Source organism: Dunckerocampus dactyliophorus, chromosome 12 (genome assembly GCF_027744805.1).
Source record: "Dunckerocampus dactyliophorus isolate RoL2022-P2 chromosome 12, RoL_Ddac_1.1, whole genome shotgun sequence".
NCBI classification, from domain to species: Eukaryota; Metazoa; Chordata; class Actinopteri; order Syngnathiformes; family Syngnathidae; genus Dunckerocampus; species Dunckerocampus dactyliophorus.
In genome coordinates, this window is record NC_072830.1 from 6,420,609 (window position 1) to 6,445,299 (window position 24,691).

The 24,691-nt window shown below is 43.1% G+C and overlaps 1 protein-coding gene across 3 annotated transcripts; it reads left to right on the forward strand.

The window, feature by feature from the left end:
• On the forward strand, positions 1-23,631 carry caln1 (calneuron 1). 3 transcript variants are annotated; one of them, XM_054793982.1, is made up of 6 exons: positions 1-348; positions 5,700-5,821; positions 8,536-8,679; positions 9,303-9,415; positions 14,097-14,253; positions 18,832-23,440. In XM_054793982.1, exons 2-6 carry the CDS (start codon positions 5,707-5,709, stop codon positions 18,957-18,959), a joined length of 657 nt encoding a protein of 218 aa, XP_054649957.1. In that variant the 5' UTR covers positions 1-348; positions 5,700-5,706; the 3' UTR covers positions 18,960-23,440. The 3 variants fall into 3 exon arrangements, with proteins under 3 accessions (XP_054649957.1, XP_054649956.1, XP_054649955.1); XM_054793981.1 differs by lacking the exon at positions 1-348 and adding an exon at positions 1,259-1,502 and having other exon boundaries at positions 19,856-23,457; XM_054793980.1 differs by lacking the exon at positions 1-348 and adding an exon at positions 1,295-1,502 and having other exon boundaries at positions 18,832-23,631.
• The last annotated feature ends 1,060 nt before the right edge of the window (positions 23,632-24,691 follow it).

Below are 24,691 nucleotides of genomic sequence, written 5' to 3' on the forward strand. Positions count from 1 at the left end.
TCTTCCCGCCGCGCGGCACCTGCAAGCGCGCGTCTCCCATGCACGGACCCTCGCTGAGAGACATTGTCGCCGGAGGACATGTGGCAGTGAGGGGCAAAGATGGAGGAGGGACGCTGACACGAGTTGGACTCTTTCAGGACTGCGGGATTCTGCGTCCTCTTGTTTGGGAATATTCATCATAATTTTTTTGTTTTGTTTTTAAAAGCAGCCGCTGTGACCCAAATTCGACATGAAGACAAAAGACTGCGCTGCCTTCTGAGACTAGAACCACAAGAACTCGCTCAGACCTCCAGTGGACCACACTGCGGTAGCGACCAGTAGACCTGAGTGGACCTAAACACCTCCGAGGTAAGTTGTGTCTCACATCACACCTGTTGTTTGGACGAGACTCACTTTGGACATAGTCAATGTCCACTCTTGAGTTGGTGATTGACGTGATGATGGTGAAGCACCAAGATCAAAGACACAATCATCGTCACGGTCATCTTCCACCACGTGGTGGCGCTCTACAGGACGTGTTTTCACAGTGTGGACACTGGGATCACACACTTCATGTCCTTTTTCTCATTTTTCATTTGTCTCCCACTGTCTGGACCTGGAATGCGTTTGTCTCGCCATCTTTCTCTATCGCTTCTCCTTGTTTGTCTCCTGGGCCTGTCTTTCTACCGCTCTGTCTCTGACTTCATTGTGTCTCCAATGTGTCTTATTTTTTGGGCTGCCTCCTTGTCTAACCTCAAATGTGTCTTTGTCTTACCTTTAGTTTGTCTATTTGGAGTCAGTCTCCCTGTCTTGTCTTTCCTCCCCAGTATTGTTTGTGTCCCTCTACATGTGCCGCTGTCCCTCTATCTTGAATGTGGTCGTCTCCGCATGAAGTGTCTTCTACATGTCTGTATGTCTACGTGAGTCATGTGTTGCGTTACCTCAAATGTCTCCGTCTTGATTTTGTCTCTCGAGTCTTCACCTGACTCTCTGTGTCAGTCTCATACGTAATTTGTCCCCTTGTGTCCCTTATGTCTCTCCCTACTTCGAGTCTGTCTCGATGTGTCTTTTTCTCGGGTGTCCCTCTGTGTTGTGTTTGGAGTCTTCCAGTGGGACTGCTGGTTGTTGCTCTCCATGTGGAGGAATGTTTGCTGGAGGGGAGGGGGTGCTGAGGATGAGGAGGGAGGGGGTAAGGAGGAGGAGGAGGATGATGATGAGGAGGAGGATGCGGCGTACCTGCTGCTTGGGTACTCAAATATTAACGTCTGGGAGGGAAGCTGCGATGATGTTGCTGCCGTTGAGGCTGGAGCGTCGAATTGAAACAGCCGCGTGGACGCTGGGCTGTGACTCAGAGTTCTGATGGAGGAGGGGGCGGCGGCAGTGCCCGAGCACCATCCACCGGCAAGACCGGCGGAGGCGAACGGGGACCTGCCGGGGAAGGCGTACCTGAGGGACGGGGGGGCGTCTGCCAGTGATGTTGTCGCTCTGCGGTGTCCTGCTGAGCTGCACCCCGTGCCTTGTGGGTAAGAATGCTGCTGTCTTGCGGGACGCCTTGTCAACAGGAGCTTCACAGGTCACCATTCAGGTCTGGACCGTGGACCATGTGGTGTTTGGTCTGTGACCTTGTGTCTCTTTGTGTTTAAACATTGGAAGTGCTGCAGTGTTGTCCTCACATGTCTGTGCTGCAGCAGAGAAAGACGAACTGGACTTGGACTTGGACTTGTTGTTCAGTGACTTGTCGTCTGGCGTCCATGTCAAAGTGATGTGAGGTCACTCAAGGTCACGATTGCTAAATTTGGCTGATGTGTTGAGTTGAAGGGCCCTTTTGAGTAATGCTAAACGCTTGGTGAGGACCAAAAGCGTCCCCTTGTTGTTCCTCCTGTCTCCAAGGCGACTCAGATCACCACCTGTCCTCCTCCTGCATGCACAACCATTGATCAAAGCGACACATTTGCATCAGCTTGCATTTATTTTGTGGATTGATTATTCTGTCGTGGTTGTGAGGAGTTTTCTTGCTGTGTTGATACAGTATCACCATCACAGGGCCAACAATTCTCATTTGGATCACCTTGATAGATGCACACCTACTCTACATGTCTAAATGTTGTCACTTAGATAGTAATATTAACGCTGTCTCATAATATTACACACTCTGCACCAAAATGTAGTGTAAAAATTAGTACGTTTTTGAAGTAACCGCCACTTTACTTTGACTATTTCATCAATGAAAGCATCCATCCTGCACGGAATCATGGAAGTAGCCTGCTAGCTAACACACAAACACAACTACAGTGGAACCTCGGTTAGCATACGCCCCGGTTTAGCATATTTTTTGGTTCACGTCAAAAATTTACGACAAAATTTCGCCTCTGTGTGCGTACGTTTTCCGGTTAGCGCATGTTTCTTTGTCGTGTTATTAGCACATTACGTGAGTGCAACTGGGTTCTTAATCTTGATCATAAAACGTCCTTGTTAGCAGCTTGCTAATATGTGGAAACGGGAAGCGGAAGTCAGCTTCGTCGCCCGTCTATGATGTCCTCAGCAGTTGACTCTGTAGTTCTTTGCCAACTAAAATAGTTAAAAAAACGTTAACATGAAACACTTTTTTATAGTTTTACATGCATAAAAGAATTCTAAATGTTTAAAATGCTTATGATGAATGAAAGACATAAATGACCATTTAAGGTTACTTTTACCTTCATTGAAGACGTGATTGTTGACAAAGTTATTGATTAGTGATTGTTGCAACTTCCTTTGGCTCCATTTTGGGTTATTTTTGCAGCCGTGATCAAAAGAAAAGCAGAAACATGAAGTGAGAAACACTGCTGAATTCAAGAAATAACTCATGGCAAAACACGAAGGTGGTGTCCCTGTTGATCTCACTGCCACATCATGTCTTTTGTCAACAATCACGTCTTCAATGAAGGTAAAAGTAACATTAAATGATCATTTATCCCTTTTATTTATCATCCATGTGTTTTATTTGCATTTTGAATTGCTTTCTGCATGTGAAATCACAAAAACGTGTTTTGTATTGGAATGAATTAATGACCACTGTACGACTGATTTTTGTTAACCTCCTTGGCAGAGTTCTGCCTCTTTTAATTACTACTGCAGCCTTGGGTGTGTTGTAACTGCGCCCTCTGCTGGTCGCCTCCATAGTGACTACGCAACATAACATCATTAACGTTCGACCACACTGCGCTTGTTTTTAAACAAAGGCATCATCCTGAGGAGGAAGAAGAACATCCAGTCACGTAAGACGTCTCTATTATGCATCCTGGCCGCCTGTCCCTGCAGCTCATCCTCCAGCCTACATCAGCAGATTCCGTGCACACCTGGAAGCCTTTTGAAAGTCACCAAGTGTGTGATTTATTTAAGAGCATCCCTGCTGATGATGAAATGATGTTATCAATGCGTCCACACCAGGAGACGTCACTCGAACCATGATGACCGTGCATCGTGGGAAATCTAACATGCAACACATGAGGACATGTGTTGAATGGGTGTGTGTGTGTGTGTGTGTGTGTACATGTGAGCCAGTGATTTGTTATTATGGGATGTCAGGCAACATTCCTCCGCTGAGTTGAGGCCCATGCGGCGTTAAACGACGTCGTATTTGGATGCTTTTATTTGCGACATAAAACACCTTCACGACTCCTCGGGGGCGCCTGTGGCGCACAGAGGAGTAAATATTCATAAAGTAAAGAGCAAACCGTCATTATGACAAGATGACTTCATGCCAGAAATGAATTCCATACAGTTGTATCTCCAAGCGGTCCCTGGGTTACTAGACTGTCAAGTTTTGGTGTAAGTCGGAACTTACAGTATACCTAAATTAACTCCTAAGAGTCCAAAGTCACTCACACAGAACACATAAATGAAATTAATAAAAAGATGGAAGACAAGAATGAAATGTTTAAAATATTGTCCCAATCTAGTCTTCTCCCAGATCTTGTAACAGCGCACAGGATCCATGACCTAGCATTCATTAGCATTCAGTAATCTTTATCCTCAATGATGCTCGAGCGGTTGAGACCCAAAAGGGCAGCCATTTCTTTGACATTATTTTGATGTTTGTTTTCACTTCCATGGTGATGGCTTTCCTTTTCTTTGGCGCACTGCCGCTTGGGAGACATAATGAAGTGCAAAAAGTTAACAAATAAGTCTCTCGTTGATTTTTTTATTACTGTAAATTTCGGTGTACAGTATAAGCAGCTACTTTTTTCTTACACTTTGAACCCTGCGTCTTATACAGCGGTGTAAGACTCTAATCTCATGACATCTCCTTTACTTCAGAACTACTACTGATTGTTTAAATACTCTGCCGCTTGCAGGTCAGTGAGGAAACGGTAGCTCTTTCTTTGGTAGGAGCCAATCACGAGCTATCAGTGCACTCACAAGTTTGTCAACCCATGAGAAATTGCCGGAGGTCATTATATGTACCAGTATAACATCATAACCGTCTGACTCAGTGTCATCTTACCAGCAACTTACACTCAACACTCAAAAGATACACCTGAGAAATATATAAGCATGTGGCAATTCGAGTTAAAATGAAAAACAATAACTCTTTAAAGTTTTTCCATACAGCATGGCGTCTGAGTAACGCATTCATTGGGGTGCTGCAATGACGTCTGCCTCCCTCTGGGCTGTGTGCGCCAACCTCCTCTGGCTTTCTCTGGTAGACAGAGACAGCACCATCCATTTTCTATGTTGCTTGTCCTCCAATGAACTGCTCTTCTGGCAGTAATGCATTATGGGTAGATGTTAAAATAGCTGCTGTTTGTTATTTTAAACTCGTGTTGGTACTTGTAATGTATATTTCGTTGTTACCTTTTGAGTGTTTAGTTGCTGTGTGATGAGTTTAATGTTTGAATGGATGACACCGTGAGTCAGACTGCTATATTGAGTAATGACCTCCCGCAAGTTCCAATCAGTTGACGAGCTCGTCGTGAGTTTTGATTGGCTCCTGTCAAAGATCTGCCTGGTCCTCACAGACTCGTGTGCGTCACAATATGTCATTTTATGACGTGGACACGTGTGGCTTGTACACCGGTGCGGCTTATATATGAACAAATCTGTTTTTCTCTAAACTTAGTGGGCGTGGCTTATACACTGGAATTTGCGGTAATGTACGGGAGCATGCTGGTAACCACGGAAACTCGTAAACAGATGACCACCTGTCATCTTCATTTTAAAATGTTCTGATCAGGTGATCTTCTCAGCTCATCTGTTGCCATGGCGATGAGCCCCACCTTTCTCAGGACCACCAACTCCTTCTCAAATTAGCGTCACATGATCTCCTCCTGTAGTTATGCTTACACAGCACGTGTGCACACGCACAGCTTTCCACTGTGACTTTCCATTTAGCGGATGAGTTGTGCTTGCTTTATTATGGAAGCTCTTGTTTGAGCTCACAACACAAGCACATAGTGGGGGGGCCGGAGGCTGTGGCTCAAATCAGTAAAGACCGCAGGGGGGCCATTTCAAGACCCAGATCCAGTTTATAAGAGCTCCCTTTTTATATGACCCACGCAGCGAGACACCTCCAAAAGTAACATATCCTTTTAAGACGAAGGAAAATGGAACATTTCATTTATGTCCAAATATTCTAAAAAATGATGACTGAGGGGACGGCTGCCGCATGTGGCTGCAGACGTATGATCTCGGACCCGTGGCTATGTCCATCACACGACCTTGTCTTTTCTTCCTATCAGGGAGAAGATGCCGTTCCATCATGTGACGGCAGGTTTGCTCTACAAGGGGAACTACTTGAGTCGCTCGCTATCGGACAGCGACAGCGACGTGCTGGCCAGCATCTCCGTGGAGGAGCTGGATGGTGAGCCTCTGACGTGAATGCCAAAAGTTACAGCATGAAATACTGTTTGATATCATTAACCTGTGCACAGAATGAATGGTAACAATAAAGGAGACTCGCTTGAAGGTTCATCTTCTCATCAAATCCAAAAGCATCTTCTTGCTGTTGGGGAGAGAGAGAGGAAAAAAAAAAGTCTGCCGCACGGTTTTAGTGAAGTTCCACTTAACATATTTTCGAGAAGCAGCGACATAGCAGAGCAACCAAACACATCAAAGCCAGAGAGAGAAATATGTGCTGCATACTAATCATCACACACTGACTGCAGTGCCGCACTACATGCACCACATACAAGAGCAGCTCAACAAAGCAGGATATGGCGCAAAACGGTTTGGATTTCAGGAGTTCAATTAAGAGAAGGAGAGCGATTAAAGGCTCTGGATGTTTTTGCAGTTTGGCTGATTGGAGTGTGAATCAGAAGGTTACTTTCTTGAACTATTGGGGTAGCTGTGGTCACCACATCTCTATTTAACTTGAGCCTGAATTTAGTTAGATGCGCGTTTTGGAGTACAGTCGTCCCTTGCCACATCACGCTTTGAACTGAAATGTATTAACTAATAGATCATACTGTTTTCTGGTTGAATACGTCCTTTTAAAAGTAAAAGAAATATGCATATTTAAGCAAATTTGACATATTTCTATCTAAATTAAGCATTTTTAAGCATAAAATGGCCAACTGAAGTAAAATACAAATATAAGGCATTCAGAAGACACATTCAAAGACGCTGTGATGATATGTAGTATATGAGACATTAGCCACTGCAGGAAGTAACTGGAAGTAAAAAAAAAACAAAAAACAAAAAAAAAACAAGGAACTCTCCCAATGCTAACTTGTGTGAGTCTTTATTATGTCTTATTTTCTCTTTTTATATCGACTATATTGGGGAAAATTAGTGTAAAAGTGACTATAGGGCTATTTCTTTATGTCTGGGGAGGGCTCTAATAGTGTTAAAAATTGTATTTAGGAGGTCGTAAACAGGTTTTTTATGCTCCAAGTACGAAAATATTCCATTTATACATAACAAATCCTACTTTGTGGAAATTCACTTATCACGGTCGGGCCTGGAACCAATTATCCGCGATAAACGAGGGGTATTATGAGTGTGTATGGGCTAATATGAGTGTAAAGGTGAGTATGGAGTGTTATTTAATGTCTAGAGGGCTCTCATAATGTTAAAAAATATGTTTAGAAAGTCGTAAACAGGTTTTCTATGCACTAACTACAAAAATATTATTTATAAATAATCAACTGCAACAGTTACTGTAATACAAATAGGAAACAAACTTTTCAGTCAGTTATTTTTTGTGCAAAATATCAAATTAACAGGATTAAATAAAATTTAAAAAAAGTCCAGGGCTGGGATTGAACCCTTGCCCCCTGCTTTAAAAGGTAGCAACTGTACCATTACACCATTACATCTCTTACTCTGCTGGATGCTGTCATTTCCTGGTCTTGCCCCATAGCAGAATGTGCCCCCTTTTGAAAAATGGGGCCCCCTGTGGACTGTGGGGTCCTATGCACAGCGCATGCTGTAGGGAGGGGCGACCTTGGGTAGCACGATGGCCGTCGTACTCCCTGCATCCTCACCTGACGGATTGCAGCAAGTCACGCACACTCACAGACTTGCGTCTGCCACCAAAAAGTAGGAATGCCTTGGTGCCACATTAAGCCGCCAGCTGGAAAATTGCTTGTGCAGAGTGAGGGCGAGATGCTCCGTCAGTGTTAATACGCTGGCGACGCATTAAGTCCTCATTCCACTTCCACTAAGGTGATATCATCAGGGGGAAATGGCTGAAAGGTTGTGGCGGGGTCGACTGAGCGCTGACAAATGAGAATGTCTCACCTATCTGCTGCTTCCTGTTAGCCGCTGCACACACTTGTACTGCACAGATATACAAGTACCAGCCACTCTCTGAGCGTGTTTATTAGCATGTTAGCTTCAGTGAGATGGATGACAACATATTTTATTTTTGTGCGTGTGTTCAAGTCCTTTTCTAGATGTTGTGCGCTGTTGGTGGGAGACTGAGAACAATTTGCATAAAGATGAGGTGGACCAGAAGGTCAAAGAAGCCAAAATGACAGAAAGTAATCAATGCTGGAAACTGATCTTGTTAACTTCAGGCAGTCATGTGAGACTGGTGGAAGATGATAGAGAGAGATAACCTTTCTTTGAAACACCTGTTCAATCATATTATTTACTCTTACAACCCTAAGGTAGCTCAGGTATTATCTCCTCCTGCTTGCACTACTAAAACCTTCTTTTCAAAGCACACAACACACGTGTCAAATCTGACAACCTTATTTATGTAAAGCTCTGTGCACCTTTTTCAGTCATTGCAGCTTTGGTGAAGATGGAGGGAGGTGACGCAGGACAAGGTGGGGGGATATTATCGAGGGGATGGATGGAGAATGTAGGGAGGTGGAAGGTAATGGAAGGAAGTGATGCGAGACCACAGGAAGGAAATGAATGGATGTGGATATTGATGGACAGATGGGGCTTATTGGCCGTACCTTTGCCGGCCGCGCTTTCCAATTTTGAGAGCCTGTAAGCTGCAAACCCCAGAATTTAGACACAGCCGGAGACTTTTATAGCCAGTATTGGCTTAAAAATAAAATGTTTGTACGTGTGTGTGTGAGACAGGAAGTGTCCCGAGTTGACTTCCTGTTTGTGTGGCAGAGATTCGGGAGGCCTTCAAGGTTCTGGATCGGGATGGGAACGGCTTCATATCCAAGCAGGAGCTGGGAATGGCCATGCGCTCTTTGGGGTACATGCCCAGCGAGGTGGAGCTGGCCATCATCATGCAGAGACTGGACATGGATGGTGAGGGGACACGCACACGCACACACACACACAGTTTCTTACTGAGTAGAACCGCAAACACGTGACAAGAATGTTCGGTACTTCAAGTTGTGTTGTCTCCATTCTGCTTCTGTTCTTGTCCAAACTGGAGAGGAAACAGTCATTTGCATCTTTCTTCAATAATTCATAAAAAGTTCTCGCTCCAGACGGAACCAGTGCTCTTACTCGATGACGCAACGCAGGAAGTGGACCGGCGGTCATGTGACCTTGGCCTGTGGCAGCTGTTATTTTGAAAGAATGAAGGATGGCGTGTTCGAGGAACATTTAACAAGTGTTCTGATCCGTGCTACTCAGATCAGCGAGCACAGCAGGATCTCAGCAGGGAGCCGCCCACATGCTGCCAGGCCGCAGTACTGATCTGAGTGCGAGAACCAGAACCACATGGAGGACAACAGCAGCCATATTTAGTCTTCATGCGCAGCATCAGTGATATAAAAAAAAAAAAAAACACATTCACGTCTGTTGAGTCCTTTTGGAGCAGAACTCGGGTTCTGTTCAGGAGAGGAACTTTGTTAGTTTAGTAGAACACTCATAGTGTTTTCATTGAATAATCCCTTTTAAGAATGTGTGGTTTTATCATGCAGGTGACGGACAGGTGGACTTTGAGGAGTTCATGACCATCCTCGGACCCAAACTTCTGTCGTCGGAAACCAGAGAAGGTTTCCTGGGAAGCACCATAGACACCATCTTCTGGCAGGTACCGCCTCCTGTTCTTTGAAGTGTCCTACTTGGCAGTAAGAACATTTTTACAAGCACTTAAGTACGACATAGATGAACAAAATGCAATTTCAAATTAAAAGCTGCAAGCAGCGTTGATGGGACCCCCACTCAACTGTCGCCACTGTGTGGTGCTGAGACGAATTCAGGAGGAGACCTACGCATAGCTTCTAGGTGTCGTCTTCATCATATCCACGATTGAAGGAGTTATGATGAAGGTCTGACCTTGTGGAGCCATGAACGTTCATGTTTGTGGCGAATCATCATATTGACCATCAACGTTTGTCACCGTGCCCCGCCCACATCCTCTGGCGTAGGCGAAACTGTCTCAAATCTCCGAGTTTCATTTGGTCAAAATCCCTAAGACTAGTTCGTCAACGTACGAGCCATGGGTTTTCGCCCAAAATGGCCGCTTCAGCTAAAAAGCTGACTTCCTGTTTGCTTTGGAACATGGGTTCTTGAAGCTTTTTTGTGCGTACCTTCATGATAGACATATTCACCCAATTTTGTGATGATTCGTGAAACTGGTGTCTGGGGCTAATTAAAACGGGGCGCTGCTGAGTGAGCGTTCAGACCCCTAAAATATGACATTTTTTTAAACGCTACTCAGAGTAGAGCGGCTGCTCCTTCACATCGAGAGGAGCCAGTTGAGATGGCTCGGGCGTCTAGTCCGAAAGCCTCCCTGGTGAGGTGTTCCGGGCATGCCCAGCCGGGAGAAGGCCCCAAGGCCGCGGGGCAGACCTCGGACACGCTGGAGGGATTATGCCTCACAGCTGGCCTGGGAACGCCTTGGTGTCCTCCTGGTGAAACAGGAAGAGGTGGCTCGGGGACCGGGAAGTGCGGACTTCCCTACTGAGACTGCTGCCCCTGCGACACGGACCCGGATAAGCAGCAGAAAATGGATGGATGGATGATTTTAAACATGATTGCAGAAATTACTGCCATTATTGCATTACTGCCACCTTCAGGACAGGAGTGGAACAGTTTCAGCTGTTCAGCTGCATTGAGGATTGTTAGGCCTTGGTGGAGGTCCGTTTTTGAGTATATCTTCAATAACTAGTGACATTTGGAGCCTCAGTTTGATCTTGTTTTGGTCCACAAAAAGCCAAGCACTGCCGGCACTGGTTTTATTGCGCTAATCGCCGGCGTGGTGACGATTGTCGTTATTGACCCGTGTGACCTCCTGCTGCCGTGTGAAGATGGACGGCGAGAGCTTTTTAATCACGGCTCAGTGTGGCATACAAAGCGCTGATGAATCCTCCGGCAGCACCATGGAGACACACCAGCACACATGCAAATCAACTAGCACCATTCTAGAACACGCTCAACACATGGTAATGGACCGACCGCGCTGCTGCCGTCTAGCTAGCGGCATTTTATTTTGAATCACACGCACATCTCTTTTTTTGGTGTTAGCTTAGCTTCAGTTGCTAGTGTAGCTGCGTTCTGTTGGCTAATGAATCTACGCTGCCGGCTATTGTGGCTGTGTGATAGTACGTTGTGTCAACTTCTGTCCCCGACGCCTAGAGAGCTGCGCTGGACAGTGGGGTCGACCGGGGCTTTTGGTTCACTGGCTAGCGCTGCTCAACTTCACAATCATGTGCACGGCTGGACTGCGCGGTTGACCACTGTAACACCGGGCGACTTAATTAGGAACACCTTTAACCGCTCGTTAAGGCAACGACCTGACCAGCGAATCACATCTTAGCACATTTTAAACGCATCAAGGTGATGTGTTGAAGGTGAAAGGGAGCTTGAGAGTGATGATGTAACATTTGTGCAGCAACAGAGATGATTTTAATTTGAGATAATGCGCGAAGGTGGGGCATTTTATTTTACTTTAGTGTGTGACCGCAGGCCTTTTGTCTCCTCGTGTATTTATTCCAACAATAAGCTGACTCACCCGTCTGTCTTTCCTTCTCTAGAAGGTATAGTTCCTTGCCTCTGTCGCCAAAGGGCTCGCTCATGTGGGCTTCATTTGGTTTGTTTTGGGGGGGGGGAGTTTTGAGTCATAAATGACTTTTACCATCAGAGAGAGTGGAGGAGTCTGGATGAGCAGATTTTAAAAATAAATTTGAAAATGCTCAACATTTTTGCAATATGCATTCCTGCCACCTAGAGGACTGGAGGTTAAGGTCATTGAATGCTATTTACAGTGTTCTTGTTTTAAAGTTTTTCTTTTTGTTTTAAACCGCAGAACTTATTTACAGCTCTGTTCCTCGTGCGTACGCTAGTACAGCAATCCCTTGACACTTTGCGCTTCGAATTTTGTTGAAAATGTATGAACAAAATAAATAAATCATGCCGTTTTGTGGTTGAATTCGGAATATTGTCAAGCATAAAAATGGCTAAATGAAGAAAAATACAAATATAAGGCTTTCAGAAGACGCATTCAAAGACGTGATGATATGTAATATTCTACACTGGTCACTAGGTGTCAGTAATGTTACTGTAATGGTGGGTGAGACACACAAGCACCAGATATGATCGTTCGATCTGATGATCTCACAGCTGGCACAATAATCCCCAACACGCGTCCGTAACCCACGCTAAGCTAAAACTCCGAAACCCCGACGCCACCTCCTGTCCGCCCGCCACTCAGCTCCCCTGGCATTTACAGCAAAACACACGCGCATGAGTCTCATTTATCAGGGCTGTACTAAATTCAGAATTGATTGAGAATGACTGCTAAATTCCAATACAATTCTTGCGAAGAGGGAGCAGAATTGCAATTCAAATCTGAATTGCAGGAAGTATAATTGAAATTCCATGAAAAACTTCATGACGCATAATTAAAATTCATGTAACAATGAAGCTTTCCAGTACATATTTAAAACATCCATCCAGCCATCCTTCTTATGTATGCTGGAGCCTATCCCAGCATGGGCTTTATGTGCACAATACTTTATTGTAGTAGTTAAGTATAGTAATTGTTTTGTTTTGTTTTTTTAAATCACAAATTAACATTGAAAACCTACTTAGATAAAACAGATCATTAAAATTGTAAAAAGGTTGAAATTGTTGGCGAGGAGGCTAGAACAGCACTTCATCTCCCAGAATACCTTGCTTTCCAAGTCTTTCAAATGGCTGTCCAAACATTTTGGACATTTTGTTTGGAGTACACTAGTGAAATAAATTGATAATTATAAATAATTGAACATTAAGCAGTGTGTGTAATGTTAGCGTCTGTACTTCCATTTGGAAGACAAACGTATGTTAAAAGTATCCAATTCAACTAATATGTGATGAGAATTAATTTCTCTGAATTGCATTGAATTCAATTCCATTTCCTGTAATTCTAATTCAATCCAGCATCCCGTGGGGTGGAGTCAATTCAAATTCATCCATTGAATTGAATTCTGAATTTTGCAGAGGCCTGTTATTTATGTCTTAAATGTCTCATTTTCTCTTATGTCTACTATCTTGGGTAAAAGGAGTGTAAAGGTCTTGTCTAGAACGCTCTAACAAGGTTAAAAACTTTATTTAGAAGGTTGAAAACAGGTTTTCTCTGCTCTAACTATGAAAATATTCCATTTATAAGTAATGAACCCTACTTTCACTTATCACATTCAGGTCTGGAACCAATTAACAGCGCTAAACGAGGGATTACTGTGTTGGTATATTATACTGGCAGAGATCTGAGCTTTGCAGCGTGCTCTTGTTTACATATGATGGCTTAGTTTATTTGGAACACCATCACATTTTCACAATTGGACATGTCTGAAAAGGAGGGAAAGCAGAAGCTTGAATCCATGATATGAGCATTTTATTGATTTTATGAGCGCACTCGGCAATGGAGTTCTAGAAGGATGTAGCATTGAGTGCGTCATTATCGTCGTGTTGTTTGAGTGTAGCGGGTTGTCATGTTTACAGCAGCAGTTGACAACAGTGTTTGATGTAGATGTGGATCGGAGTTCTAGAACAAACGGAGCGTGTTTGTCAGACTCTTGTATGCGTCCGTGTGTGGAATGTTTGTGTACAAGCGCTCGCGCTGCGTCAAGGCCTCTCTTTCTCTCCTATAAGCATCGACCTGCTCACGCGTGGCTAACGAGCAGCCCGGCCCTCGGCTTAATGGCTGTAATGATGAATCACTCCGACGCTAATTGGCTATTGATAACTTTGCTCCTCACCTCTGTGATGCTGATAGGAAAAAAAAAAGGCAGCGTAATGGAGTGTTTCCTCCCAGATAGCGATCACGTGCGGCTAATTCCTCTTGGCTCAGGGACGTGTCCTCCCAAGTGGACATGGACAGCCAGCGTTAAGAATTCATTTTACACACCAGCTCAGAACTCCTGATGCTGTTAATGACGGCCAAAATGTTGTTTTTTGTATGATGTGAACCCTCCCTTCACGCTGACTGCCCCCGAGAGCCCCTCCATCACCATCTTGCACCGTAAAGGTCGCCGGCTGCTGGAGGACAGTGGCTGTGGCACAGGGAAATAAATGTTTCATACTTTTGCTCTTATCTGACGCCACCTGCTCCTTCCCTCTGCCTGGCTGTGACGTCGCCGGGGGGGGCAAGCAGTTTATTAAGTACAGCAACAATCAGCTCAGTGACCTCGACCTCCCGATCCCCAAGGACATCGTCCTCACTGGGTCCACGTTAGCGTTCTCACGTTAATCAAGCGGCTATAGTTAAATCTGTGAATGTGTGCCTGCAGTTTGACATGCAGAGGATCACGCTGGAGGAGCTCAAGCACGTCCTCTTCTACGCCTTCAGAGACCACCTGACCATGAAGGACATTGAGAACATCATCATCAACGAGGAAGAGAGCCTCAAGGAGAACGCCGGAAACTGTCAGACCGAGTTTGAAGGAGGTAAGAGTGTGTGTGTGTGTGTGTGTGCGCGCGTGCATGTGTGTGTGCATGCGCTGTCAGAACATATTTGAGGTTCCTCGTCAAATCTCCAGTGGGCAGAGTCGCTGCTCACCTGCTGATTTATTGATTGGAACACGGCGTCACCTGAAGGAGGGAGAGGTGAGGATGCCAGCTGCTCCTATAAAAAGACAGGATTCCTGCTAATGTGGTCACACGTATCGTGGTGGTGTGGTTCTGATCCAGCACAAGGGCGTATTTAGTCATTTGGGAGCCCAAGGCAAACCCAGTCGTCGGAGCCCTCCACATCCTTGCACTGACAGAAGGTTTTTTTTTTTATTTTAATTTTTACAAAAGGTGAGTATGTAATTTAGGCCACAATTTTCCTGCTTTCCAAGTCTGTTAAAGTTATCTGTCAGCTCAAGCTGCTAGTTACAAAAAAACGATTTGAAATATTGTTTATCATCTAACAAGTGTGAATGTGAGAACATTCACCTATTTCCTGAGCTTTATAAAGTCCTTCAAATCCTTCTGGGGGATTATTACTACCTAACATGTGAATCATCATAAGAATGTCATTCAATCCCAGCCATTTCTCAAAAGACAACCCCTTCAGTATCGGCCATTTTAGACGATTTTGACTGATTTTGCAAGGCAGAAGCAACACAGAATATTGTGTTCTCTGGCTATATAAACATGGAACCTACCAAAAGAAAGACTCTCATCTTTCATCAGAAAAAAAGTTTGTTTCTATTCCTTTTTCCGTTCCGTAGTAATCAGCAGTAGAACATGGGTAAGTTTCAGGAAAATATCAGTTCCCAACTACAAAAAGGGAGAAAACCATCTTTTTACATGATGGTTTTACATGATGGATACATTGGTGTGTGCAAGTGCGTGTGTTAAAATTTCCCTACAATGCGTAACCTTCTGCACGCTACACTCCTCCACGCTCTTTCACTTCCTCCTTCCTGTCATGTGTGATTCCTCCATTGAAAGGATCCCTGCCGAGCTCTTATCAAATGCACTTCCCCCACCTTGTGGCCGTTTTTATGGCTTAAAAGTGTTCTGAAATGTTGCATTAATGGAGAGTTGCATCATCACCTCTTTTTGCCTCTTGTCCAAAAAAACATAAAAGGACGTGTAAATGCGTTGTTGGGTTCGGGCGTTCGGGATTACAAAAACGTATAAATACGTCTTTGGTATTGAATGAGTTAATATAGTTTATCACTTTAAAACTCACATACTTGTGATGAGAAGCATCGCTCTCAGCTTCGTCTCGAGAAGTACTGCATTCTCTGCGGCTGACTAACAACAGAGCGTCTGGCGCTTGCTGTTGTCGTGTGTTTACGTTTATTGTGACTGTGAAAAAGGTTGAGACATTAGGTAGTTTTGATAAAAAAAAAACAAAAAAAAAACGGTTTGTTTTCCTCTCGCCTTCGTCTCTTCTCCTCTCCACTGGGGTAACTCCACTTCATTTTTCTCCAAACCACCCCAACAAGTTTGTTTTGCTACCGGAGGAGCGGTTGGAACAATCATGTTAGATTACACATTTTGATGTACTTTTAAGCACGTGAATTAAGACTAGAACAGTAAAATGTACTGTACTTTAAATGTAAGGAAAAAAAACAGGTTATATGAGACGTTTGGGGGCCCCGGGGAATGTCTGGGCCCTAAGCCAGTGTTTCCCAACCTTTTTTGTCTTGTGCATCCCCAGAGCCTTTTTGTCGTACCACGGGTACCCCCTCACTCGTCCGTATTGATAATTCCCCAAAAGTAGAATGATTTTGGGACAGCAGTGCCACAGGTTATTGTCTCCCTGGGGAAGCTAGTTGTAGCGCACATGTTCCATTTTATTGTGTGGCTTAATATGAAATGGCTGACAATATTTACTTATCTTGGAAATTAAACGTTTCCACGTACCCCCTGCAATTTGCTCACATACCACTAGGAGTACATGTACTCCTGATTGGGAATCACTGCCCTATAGGCAATTACTGTACCTGTGTTTATCTAATGTTAAGTAAACACGCTGCTCGTGCCCAGGCAGGACTCCAATCAGAACCAATTAATCAATTAGCCAAACAAACATGGACCGCCGCGTGCCTATATATGCCATAAACGATCGGCGGCATTCTGAATTTCACATCCTAAGCAATCGGTTACAGCAAGCACCCGCTTTCAACTCATTCAGATTCCTAATAATTCACAAACGATGAGGCGCGCGTTATTGGCGGCGTCTAACCAAAGAAAAGTCAAGCCGTGCGCAGCGCAGGCGCATCAAACCACAGAAGTTATCAACGATATTTTTTTAAAGAGAATTTCAGTTCCTTACCGGCTGCCTTTTCAGACTTGTAGCTCGAGATTGCACAAAGTTTGGTGGTAAAGCGCTGATCACCTGCCGATCACACCAAATCACCGCACCTGTCTGCAGCCTTGCAAGGTGCAACTTGCACGAAGTTGTGATTCACTAACTTCTAATCTGATCTTCTGTAGCATATTTTCATAACCAAATTTATTAAAAATCGTTATTAATAACTACACAAACGAAAATCCTACTTAAGGCTATAAATAAATAACCAGAACTTTTTTTTCTTCACTTGACTTTTTAAAGTTACTATTCTTTTGTTTTTAATAAATTTAAAATAAAGTATTTTTCAATCACTGGTTTTGCTTATTTCCTGTCTCATGAATTAATTAATTCTCGCTACTACTTTTAACAATAGTTTGACATGACAGCTGCTGATCCAGCATCATGACGATACATGTTGAAGACGACCATAGTTTGGTCTTGACGAGAGCCCAGAGCTGAGTGATGCTCAGAAGACAACATCGACACCTTCATCATCGTTTTGTAGACATTGATGGTGCGTTCTGGTGGCCCAGTCGGTGAAAAGTCGTGAGAAACGAGGAGAATGCCGCCCTCTGCTGGATTGCGCGTGTCATTACATCACATTGCATCGCATTACATTACAGAAGCGCCACTCCGAGCTCCTCTCACACAATAAAACCTAATTAAGGAGAAAATCAATACTGTGTGTGTGTGTGTGTGTAGGTGTGTGTGTGCGTGTGTGTGTGTGTGTGTGTGTGTCGAGCATCCACTTTCTCTGCGATGCACTCCGAGCCACTTCACTGAGAGATGAGGTGGCTTCACAGTCCTTTGCGGACCAGATTAGACAATGAAGTGGAAATAGACTCTGTTTCATTACAGGGTCAAACTGTGGCCATCATAAAAGCGTTGTTAAGTGTACATGGCACATTTAACATTCTTAAGTGCGCACAAGTGTAAAAAGAAGTGGAGCAGTGTTCACCGTATGAAAGAGGGGTGTCCAAACCTTTTCCTGTGTAAGCCGCAGCCTGAAAAAATCAAAGGATTTGAGGAGCCATTTTGATGTTTTTGTGAATTTTTATACATTTTGTAAAAAGCCCCCAGAAATTAATGTTAGTATCAACAAGTAGCGATTGCTCTAAGACTGCAAGGGACCCTCAGCTTCCCCCAAAATGTCCACACACAAAAAAGTGGTGAAATATGTACTGCCTTGTGTACATTTCATTGACTAAATAAGCTCTAGAACAGTGATCCCCAACTCCCGGGCCGCGGGTAATTTGCTACCGGGCCGCACAGAAAGAAGAAATAATTTCCATGATGTTTTATTTTGAAAAGTGGCCGGATTCTCTCTGTTACATCCGTCTCACTTGACGCATGTCCATTGTGCGTGTGCTAACTTTCTCTCGTCGCACAGATAGACTACTACTGTATTTTTAGCACTTTTCTTTCAACTCATATTTGATCTCAAATGATGATACTATGTGGGAATGCATAAAGGTAAGTTTTGATGACCTATTGAGTGCTAATGTGCACATTTGTCTCAAGTTAATTCATGCTAGCACACTGCCTTTTACCACACACGTCAAACAGCGATGTAATAATCTCTCTGGAAAAACTCCAAGCTTGAATTGGTGGATGGTGGGTCGGCATTCAGATGTTGTTCATGTCTTCGTTTCACACAATACATAATAAATAAGATCGCTATAATGTAAGAACCCCCCGGTCCGCGGGAGATTTGTGGGAACACAAGCTGGTCCGTGGGTCAAAAAAGGTTGGGGACCACTGGTCTACGGGACAGTGGGCTGGCCCGGAGGCTCGGCTTTTGCATGATGATTGGATGATCTCTCTGAGGCGGAATACCCTTTTTATTGGCAGTGAAATGAGTGAATCTGCAATCTTGAAGTATAAGCCTTCATTCCGTTTCATTCCATTGTTCTGAACTGATCTGGAGACTTTACCGATCCCCAGCGACTTTGTCCTTGTTAAAAACGACTAGCGTTGTGTTTGGCAACTCTCTTATGCCACGCTGTGGTTTCTTTCCCCAACGAGCAGCGGCAGCTTTGGACATCCCTGCTATCAATGTTAACTTTGCTAACAAGTGAGGACGCACATTCTGAACTCTTCCTTTCCAGGTTCCCCACGTGAGAATTCAAGCTGAAAACCGCCATTGACGGATTGTTCAGAGAGATGCATTCAAAGACACGCTGTAAAAACTAGCGCTAGCCTCACAGGTGTGCTTGTGTTTCGTCTCTTAGTCCACCCGTCGAAGAAGAACCGTCAGACGTGCGTGAGGAAGAGCCTCATCTGCGCCTTCGCCATGGCCTTCATCATCAGCGTCATGCTCATCGCAGCCAATCAGATGCTGAGGAACGGCATGGAGTAACCACGCCCACTGTGAGCAGGCGGGGGTGTGAGGGGGGGCGTCGGCCAGCACCTGCACATGCATGCCAGTGGGTGAGGTCACGTCCCCGCCGCCCAGACATGCTTTAAAATCAAGAAAACATCCTCTTTTTTTTTCTATCTGGGTGACACCTTGTCACTGAGAAGCCAGCATGAGGAGTCCCCGCCCCCTCTGGGGCTGCTCCTCCCCCTTTACTCTGACAGGGACTTTCAAGGGCTGACATTACCCACAATCCTCTGTCCCCTCCTTGATGCAATAACCGGGACATGCACAGGAAGGAGCGCTTGATTCCGGACCTGGAGAACTTTGGCTAGCTAGCGGTCTCCTCCATGTGGACCACATGACGGTTGTGGAAGGACACAACACGTCCAACACCGGACACGGTCCAGGCAACACATGCTCCACTTTGGCACAAGGAATGCTGGGATTTCATTCTTCTTTTCTTTCTTTTTTTAAACTAGAGCTTTGGCTTCGAACAAGAGGCGGGGATCGAACGGTGGTCTCTTTGCTACAAGGCCTGCTACACCAACCCAACCCCCCAGCATGAATATTCTTCCCATTTGTCACCATCATGTGACTTTCGCTTCCCACCACCGACAAACGTGTTTAGTTGCTGGCGAGGAGACCAAGCGGCAACATCCCGTCTCGTCCATCTGTGCTGCGTGTGTGCGTGTGTGCGTGCGTGCGTGCGTGCGTGTATCGTGCCCACATCAAGAAATGTTTATATGTCCACATGAGGTGTACATGATGGTTCTACACAGTGGTGCAGCAGAATAGACATAGCCATAGACATACTAACATATTCTAAATATCAATAAGCTATGATAATAATAATTATTAATGATAATATAAATAATAGTCGCATGTGTTGTTTGCAGCGCCTCATTGGTTGTCTGAGCTGTCCTTCATTCTACAGACGTTTGATGGACAAAAGATGCAGAAGACGAGGACAGTGAAGGTACTTAAATAATGTATTTGTTACAGTGGATATAAGAAGCTAGGAAACATTTTTTTAAAAACAGCTTTTGTAGGATTTTACCTTCACGTGTGCACCTGTTGCCCCTCCTTAAAACACGGTGATGGAAGAAGCCACCTGCGGTCTGGCCCCGCCCACATGTCTTTTGTGCGTGTTGTTGTGTCACGTGACATGTTCCACTAAACACTGTGATGCGTATAACGTGTGCGCACCTTCTGGCGCGTGTGCACGTGGTCCAAGAATCGATCGTCTCCGCAAGTTGGCGTCTTCGCGCACCCTTCCACAAAGCCATAAATGTATAAATAAATGCGCTTACACATATATATATATATACACACACACACACACACACGGGCATTCTCAAACTCAAACTCAAACGTGCTGTTTGGTTCGGTCTGGTTGCGTTTAGTGGTTTTGTACGTGCCAGCTCAGAGGACAAGCAGCAACAGCGCCCTCTGGTGGAGCTCACGGTCAACATACGCAATCCCATTAGGATTTCAAAGCTAAAGTAGGGTATTTATTTGGAACAAAATGTACAGGACACCACAAGAAGGCCATTGTTTGTTTGTTTTTTTAATCTGACAAGATGCATATTTTATTCTTTTTTAAATTAACCACCAAAAAAAAGTCACAGGTGTTTTCTTTTTAGAGGAACTTTGTATTTGCAATTCTCACGTATGTCTCTTTGACTTAGTGCACGATCCCTGCAGGACGGTTGCATGAGTCCATTCGTAGAGAAAAGCTTTTATTTTTGGAAGGAAGTGTCTCCGGAGTAGCATGGACGCACATGTTTGTGTTGACACGTCCTCCTACAGTATATTAACCAAGCACACACTTGTAGACACTTTGCATGGACAACACGTATAGACTTGACATTGTAGTCAGCCTGTAAATACTCACAGCGTGTACAAAAACCTCAGAGCTGATGCAATAAAAGCATTGTTTTTAAAACGACTCTCTTGGATGCCTTTTTGTCATCAATTCATCATTTGCTCAGATTTGTCTCCTTTGTGAACGATCGTTCAAGGGGTCCTATCCTCCTTTCAGGGGCTTTTAAAATGATATTGGACCACGGAGGTGGCACTACAGTAAGTTTCTTTTCATAAAGTACTCCATAAATCTTTAAATTGTGTACAGGGTTGATCTGTATTCTCCTCTTGGCCGGAATGCTTGGATTCCGCAGCCTCCTCACCCGACCATGACTACTCTTGTTGTGATTGGTCAGGGGATGAGCGTCTAAGCCCATTATTATTATTTCTTCTCATAATATTTTAACTTTATTCCCATAATGTAACTTTTTCCTCCCAACCTGATTTTCCAAAAATGACAATTTAATTTTGTTTTCATAACATTAAAATAATTTTTTCCTTTAATATTTCAGCTCTAAACTACTAAAATGACATTGTTTTCCCTCGTAATATGACCAGTTTATTCTGGTAAAATTGCAACTTCTCGTTGGAATACAACTGTTTTGTCTTAATATTTAGACTTTATTCTCATAAAATCACAGCTGTTTTTGTCATTTCTGCTGTTTCTTTTTTTCAAATGGTTTGGTTTGGTTTGGTTACAATGGAATACATCTCATGAATCATCCTTTCACAGCTCCACATGTCCAAAAGGAGTAGGAAGAAGCAAAGCTTATTTAATCCTACCCCCATCCATTCCACATCTAGTACTGTATATGTTGTTCACTTCCTGCATTCCATCTCATGTATTCTATAATAGAGTAATAATAAATAAATAACAGTAAGAAGACAAAAAATAGAAAAAACCCAAAACAAAACAAAAAACGAACCTGACAGAACATCATTGTAATGATCAAGACTCTTCTGCCTTGTATTTAGCAAACACCAACTGCTTGTATTGTTTTTTGAATTTGCTCATGTCTGTACATTGTTTGAGTTCCTTACTCAATCCATTCCATAATTTAATTCCACACACGGAAATGCTGTGGCTTTTCAGCGTTGTTCTCGCGTATAAATGTTTTAAGTTGAATTTTCCTCTAAGATCATATTTCTCCTCTCTGATTGAAAAATACTCTATGAGGTTTTTGGGTGACAAGTTATTAACTTTATGCATCATTCTAGCGGTTTGAAAGAATAGTAAATCTGCTCATTTTAATATGTATGATTTGAAAAATAAAGGGTTTGTATGTTGTCTATACTTGGCATTATGAATGATCTTCACACATCTTTTTTGCAGTACAGTGAGTGAGTGAAGATTGCTTTTGGAATTATTTCCCCATATCTCCACACAATACATTAGATATGGTAATACTAAGGAACAGTACAGAGTGTGGAGTGATTTATAATCAAGCACATATTTTGCTTTATTCAATATAGAGATATTTCTCGCCACCTTTTGTTGTACATATTTAATATGACATTTCCAACTCATTTTTCATCTATTATGATCCCCAGGAACTTATATTCTTTCACTTTTTCAATGTCCACTCCGTTTATTTGTATTTGGTCGTACGTATCCCTTCTGCTATTACCGAATAGCATTATTTTAGTTTTACTTAAATTCAGGGATAATCTGTTCCTATCAAACCATGATTTTAATATGACCTTTTCATCCTTGACCTTTTTAATGAGTTCTTGTGTGCTTTCCCCAGAACACAAGGCAGTAGTATCATCCACAAATAAGAGCAATTTTAAATCTTTTGTTACTTTACAAATGTCATTGTTATACAAATTGAATAATTTTGGTCCTAATATGGACCCCTGGGGTACTCCACACATAGTGTATAAACTCCCAGATGTATATTCTCCTAGCTTTACAAATTGTTTCCTTTTTGCTAGGTAGCTTTTAACCCAATTCAATACTAATTCTCTGATTCCAAACCTTTCTAATTTTGATGTTAAAATATTGTGATTAATTGTATCGAAGGCTTTTGTCAGATCCATGAATACAGCTGCTGCACATCTTCTGTTGTCTATGGCAGTAGTGATTTCCATCAGTGCCATAGAGGTTGAAATGTTGGCTCTGTAACCATATTGTCTACCTGCTAGTAATTCATTCTCATGAATACATTTGTCCAACCTGTTATTAAATAGCTTCTCCATAATTTTTGAAAATTGAGGTAACAAGGAAACTGGTTGATAGTTTGTAAATTGATGTTTGTCTCCTTTTTTAAAGATTGGAACCACCTTTTGCTGGGAAATCTTCCAGTCTGAAACGATAAGTTACCAATATATGTTAACGGGTCTACAATCTCATTAATGACCCTTTTAACTGTTTCTCATGTTATTTTTGTTCTTATCAAGTACATGACTATAATATTCCCTCTTACACGCTCTCAAGATAGTTGTCAGCTTATTTTTGTAAGTCTTGTGCTTTTGTTCTGCTTGTTTAGTCTGTTGAATGATGAATGTCCTGTATGATGTATGCTTCTTCTCACAGGCGTTTTTTAGTCCTTTTGTCATCCATGGCTGGTTGTTTTTCTTTTGCTTCTTGGACTTTTCTTGCCATGGACAGTTCTTATCATAGAGCTCCATATATGTAAGTACATAGAAAGTTGTCATATGCTTCATCCACATCTTTTGCACTGTAGACCCTCTCCCAACTTTGTTCTTCTAGACCTTTCCTGGAGGCACGGATGCTGTCCTCTGAACGCAGTTTTTGAAAAGTCTTTTTTTGTCGCCACCTGTCTTTTCTTATAATGTTCATTGTAAATTATAAACACTGGAAGATGGTCACTGATGTCACTAATTAGCAGGCCACTAGTAGTATTATCATCAAAGTCATTGGTGAATATATCATCAATAAGGGTGGCACAGTGGTCTGTTATTCTGCTTGGTCTAATGATTTTAGCATGTAAACTCAAGCTATACATTGTGTCTGTGACGTCATCTATTTCCTTGTATTTATGTGGATTCAAAAGATCAATATTGAAGTCTCCACATATGAAAATAGTTTTTTGACCTACTGTATGTCTGTAAACGTTGTCTTAATCCAATCCTCAAACATTCCAATGTTTGACTTTGGAGTTCTATACACACAACTTATTAGCACCTTTTTGCTTTTTTCTTTGCAGATTTCAATAGTTATACATTCTAAAATGTTATCAATGACAAATGACATATTCTTTACTATTTTGTAGTTCAGATGTTTGTCCACGTATACGACCACACCTCCTCCGTTTGAATTGTTCCGATTTGCACACATCATTTCATATCCTTCCAGCTCGAAGCCCATTCCTTTGTTGGCATGAATCCACGTTTCTGAGATTGCTATTACTTTGAAAGGTTCTTTGAATTGATTCAAATATTGTTTAATGTTAGTAAAGTTTGCATACATGCTTCTGCTGTTCATGTGGATGATGGATAACTTGTCGTCGTTGATGAAACTGTTGTTATATTGCTCCTCCGTATAGTAACAGCAGTCATTCGTAATGTGAGAGAAAAAATTTGAGTCCGGATCAATGGGCCTCATTCACAAACATCTTCTTAAAAGTCTTCTTAAGAAGTGTACTTAAGAAGGCGTGGGTTGGAAACTGCGCCACATTCACGACACGTTGTTAAGTAGGGATAATCGTTCGCACCGGTGTTCTTAGGTTGATGAATGCCAGCGGGGATGCCCGTGCATGTGAGCCCTAATTTGCATAGGTCACCGCCTATTATTTCCTATATAAGGTAAAAAATGTGCCGTGCGCCAACAGGCAGCTGGAGGCCAAGATGCCAAAGCGCAAGGGCAAGACTGAGGAGCAGCTGGACGACAAACAAAAGAAAAACTT

Excerpts from the sequence above, each read along its gene's own strand:
- caln1 (XM_054793980.1), top strand. The coding sequence starts at position 1,339 with ATGGAGGAGGGGGCGGCGGCAGTGCCCGAGCACCATCCACCGGCAAGA. Across the intron at positions 9,416-14,096 it reads TAGACACCATCTTCTGGCAG|TTTGACATGCAGAGGATCAC; the intron begins GTACCGCCTCCT and ends GTGTGCCTGCAG. Across the intron at positions 14,254-18,831 it reads TCAGACCGAGTTTGAAGGAG|TCCACCCGTCGAAGAAGAAC; the intron begins GTAAGAGTGTGT and ends TTCGTCTCTTAG.